Consider the following 4,018-nt stretch of genomic DNA (forward strand, 5'->3'; position numbering starts at 1 on the left):
CCGTGTGAACCTCATGAAGTTCAACAAGGCCAAGTGCAAGGTCCTGCGCATGGGTCGGGGCAATCCCAAGCACAAATACAGGCTGGGCAGAGAATGGACTGAGAGCAGCGCTGAGGAGAAGGACTTGGGGGTGTTGGTTGAGAAGCTCAACATGAGCCAGCAATGTGCACTTGCAGCCCAGAAAGCCAACCATATCCTAGGCTGCATCAAAAGAAGCGTGACCAGCAGGTCGAGGGAGGTGATTGTCCCCCTCTACTCCACTCTCGAGACCCCACCTGGGGTACTGAGTCCAGCTCTGGGACCCCCAACATAAGAAGGACATGGACCTGTTGGAGTGAGTCCAGAGGAGGGCCACGAAGATAATCAGAGGGCTGGAGCACCTCCCCTATGAAGACAGGCTGAGAGAGTCAGGGTTGTTCAGCCTGGAGAACAGAAGGCTCCGGGGAGATCTTATAGCAGCCTTCCAGTGCCTGAAGGGGGCCTACAAGAGTAGGGACTCTTGTCCCTACTCCCTCCCTGGAGAGGGACTTTTTACAAGGGCGTGTAGTGATAGGACAAGGGTAATGGCTTTAAACTGAAAGAGGGGAGATTTGGATTAGATATAAGGAAAAAATTCTTCACTATGAGGGTGGTGAGGCACTGGAACAGGTTGCCCAGAGAAGTTGTGGATGCCCCATCCCTGGAAGTGTTGAAGGTCAGGGGGTTTTGAGCAACCTGGTCTAGTGGAAGGTGTACCTGGCCATGGCAAGGGGGTTGGAACCAGATGATCTTTAAGGTACCTTCCAACCCAAACCATCCTACGATTCTATGATTCTACTTTCGCAATATCTGTGCAGAGCTAAGAATGAGATGAGAAATTGAGGTACTTTTCAGATGTTGCATCAAAAAGGGTGATAAGACAGAAAACTGAGCTTATGTCAGTCTCCCAAACTAGCATTCATCCTCTCTTTCTCTCCAGATCGCAGACATCACTCTCCCAAGTGCCTACCTCCCTTCTTTCCTTCAGCTGGAATCACCCATTCAGAAAACTGTTGCAGGATGTTGTAGGAGGAGAACTGGAGACCAGCATACGGAAAGATAGCAATGATTGTGGGGGTCAAACCTCTATAGAAAGTCCGAGGCCCTTCTGTCTGGTACATAGTCACCACTGCATGGCGAAGGTTGCGATAGACCTAGACAATAAAGAAGAGGCTGACTCTCTAGTGAAACAGGCTTAAACACAGCAAACCAGAGGTCAGGTTATTTCCCAGTAATCAGGATAGGAATTTCCTGCTGCCCAAAATACAATAGACTGATTTTCAGCACAAAGCAATGAACAAAGTGATTTTGCGCATCTTCACACTGTATTCTCAGCTAAGCCCTTGTGACTCTTCTAAGTAAGCTGATAACCTAAATCTACCTCTGAGCCACAAGAGACTAACTGAACGAACGATCGTTAGCTCTGCACTGAAAGGCCTGGGCTGACATTGTATCCCACATCCAAGCTGTGCTTCTGAGAGGAAGAAACAAGGCACAGAGCTGAGAGCTGTGGCCTGAGACCACTCGCATCACAGACATGATTATTTTTCTCGTAACAGCTCTGCTTGCTCCTGCAACAGAATTCATATAATATAGCCTACAGTAGAATCACAATATAAGTAAAAAACCAGAAATGGCTCTGATACAAACCCATATGAGTCTAGGTATTACAGATCTAATTAGCATGGAGACCAGTTCTTGCACAAATAAGAACATGAAACACAAGTGAAAGGTGACTGGTTTGAAGTATCATCCCCATCATTATCTAAACATGACTCTGTGCAAGTGAAAAGTTTCAAACACGCAATGTTCAAGAGACTGGGGAGTATATTCTATAAATGGCCAACAGCTGAAATGAAAATTGAGTTATCCTGTTAAGGACAGTTTCTCCTTTCTGGATCACCTGTCAGGAGTCAAACACAATCAGGAGCAGCAAAACATAATTAAGCAAGCTGTGTCAACAGCACAGAGGATAACTTGGCAACAGTGCAAACATTGCCCAATAACAGCACCTGTTCCTTTAAGCTAACCCACAGACTGTTATGTACTTTTCAAACCTCCTGTATTCATACACATGAAATATTGCTACTGCTATGGATGATAATTCCAAGCATTAATCCTCAACCATACCTTAGGCTCACCCTGAGCAGCAAAGCGGGTGCGTAGTGTGTCAACAGGTTGAACTGCAACAGTGGCTGTACAAGCAGCCAGTCCACCGCAGACGAAGTGCACAAAGGAATCGCGGGCATTGTATGAGGTGATGTTGTGCACCAGTTTTGTCAAGCTTTCAAACGCCATGAACTTACAGAAACAAACATACACAGGTCAAGGAGTCAATCCTTATCACGGACATGGATCTCCCACTCCTCCCTCATTTCACCAAAAGAGCTCCACCCACCGCTTGTAACCACTTTCTGTCTCTGTCCTTGAAAAGTCCTCCCCAACTTGCAACCTGTTGGAGCATGTGCTCAAAGAATACCTTGTAAAAATCACTGAGCAGCCCGGGGAATGCTTAGGATAATCTGATCCCTGACACTGCTGCTAAATCTTGTATTTAGAATTGTGAAAAACTCATGCTCTATGTATCCTGAAGAGTATTTGCTATATTACAGATACACTGCCCATTATTCTTTCAACCACTGCTCATAAAACATGTTGTTAATATTTACAAATTAAGCATAACAATGCTGTGTAAAATGCCATCATCAGCTTCACTGATTTTTTTTTTTACTAACAAGCTGTTAGGGCGGCAGTGTGAACCAAAGCAAAAAACTACACAGGCTTGGAACATGAGCACCTAAGTCAAGTGTCAGGAACAAACAGGGCTTGTCTATGACACCAAGTACAGACAGAACTCAGTTTGCTCTAGCTGTACTCCAGGCTGGCCAGGCAAGTTCAGCAAGCTCAGGAATATTAACTTAGGAATTATACATCAGCATTATACAACTACACATCTTTGAGACTGGAGCTGGCTTGCATCAGTATGGTTTAAACCTGGACCTTTCTGCATCTGCCCATGCAGCCAGCCTGAACAGAAGCAAAGCAGAGTCCTATGTATGTACGCTGGGCCTGTGTGATGTCTGGTCACCTCACCTGAACAGCTCCGTAGCCAACTGAAAGGAACTGAGCAGGAACATGGCCCTTCCAGAAGGCTACCAACCCCTCTTCCTGGAAGATGCACTGTACAGCTTGCAAGATGCCATGATACTTAGCCCCTGGGTTTCTGGAGGAGAGCTGCTCGATCTGAAGCTGGAGGAAAATAGGTTCAAGTGTCCAATTCAGGAATTCACAACCCTCACAGCCAACCAATGCTAAGAGATGACATTCTGCCTTCCCACTGAATCACATCTAGAACTGACTACGATATTGTTTATGTAGTGCTCTAAAAGAATAAAAACATGCATGCAACACAAAGGGAATCAGTAGGGACGATGGTGAAATTCAGTTAGATAGCAGAGATCATTTGGGAAAAACAGAGAAAGAGAATAAGCTATGAGAAAAACACAAGATCCCCCTTCAAACACACAAGTTAAGTTATATAAACAGAAGTGGTGGACACAAGATAGCCCTACTACCTTGCATAACCTGTATACAATGTAGGTGAGAGCTGACAAGCAGATTTAATGTGCTCTGGTTGCACAAGTGACCTGTTCATCCAGGCCAAGATCAGCTCTGCTCTATAACAGGCTCTTTCACCCTATGTCCCCAGGCATGCCACGAGGAATGTACCTGAAAGCGGATCTTGATGACATCCAAGGGGCTGACAAGGACCCGAGTGACCAAGCCAGATGCTGATCCTGCTGCAGCCGCTTCCACCGTGGAGACGCACTTGGCCTCAGGGTCGTAGCCGACCATGCCTGCCTGGTGTCCCCACAGCCTGGGAAGGGGAACAGGGTGCCCTAGTGAGCCCTCCCCACTCCTTCCCACACCAAGGTTCTATAGCCCCCCCCCACAGCCCCCCCCCCATCCCAAAGCTTCCTCTCACCCCAAAGGCCCACAG

The 4,018-nt window shown here is 46.8% G+C and overlaps 1 protein-coding gene across 1 annotated transcript in view; it reads right to left on the bottom strand.

Moving 5' to 3' along the window:
- SLC25A19 (solute carrier family 25 (mitochondrial thiamine pyrophosphate carrier), member 19) overlaps positions 1–3,873 on the bottom strand; it is a 12,755-nt gene extending 8,882 nt beyond the window's left edge. The window contains exons 1-4 of the mRNA XM_009323758.1: positions 3,748–3,873; positions 3,112–3,267; positions 2,149–2,319; positions 989–1,172 (exon numbers count right to left, since the gene is read on the bottom strand). Coding sequence (XP_009322033.1) covers positions 989–1,172; positions 2,149–2,319; positions 3,112–3,267; positions 3,748–3,873 — 637 coding nt within the window. The remainder of the gene's footprint in view (positions 1–988; positions 1,173–2,148; positions 2,320–3,111; positions 3,268–3,747) is intronic.
- Positions 3,874–4,018: the final 145 nt, after the last annotated feature.

Source organism: Pygoscelis adeliae, unplaced genomic scaffold (assembly GCF_000699105.1).
Source record: "Pygoscelis adeliae isolate BGI_AS28 unplaced genomic scaffold, ASM69910v1 Scaffold75, whole genome shotgun sequence".
Classification (NCBI taxonomy): domain Eukaryota; kingdom Metazoa; phylum Chordata; class Aves; order Sphenisciformes; family Spheniscidae; genus Pygoscelis; species Pygoscelis adeliae.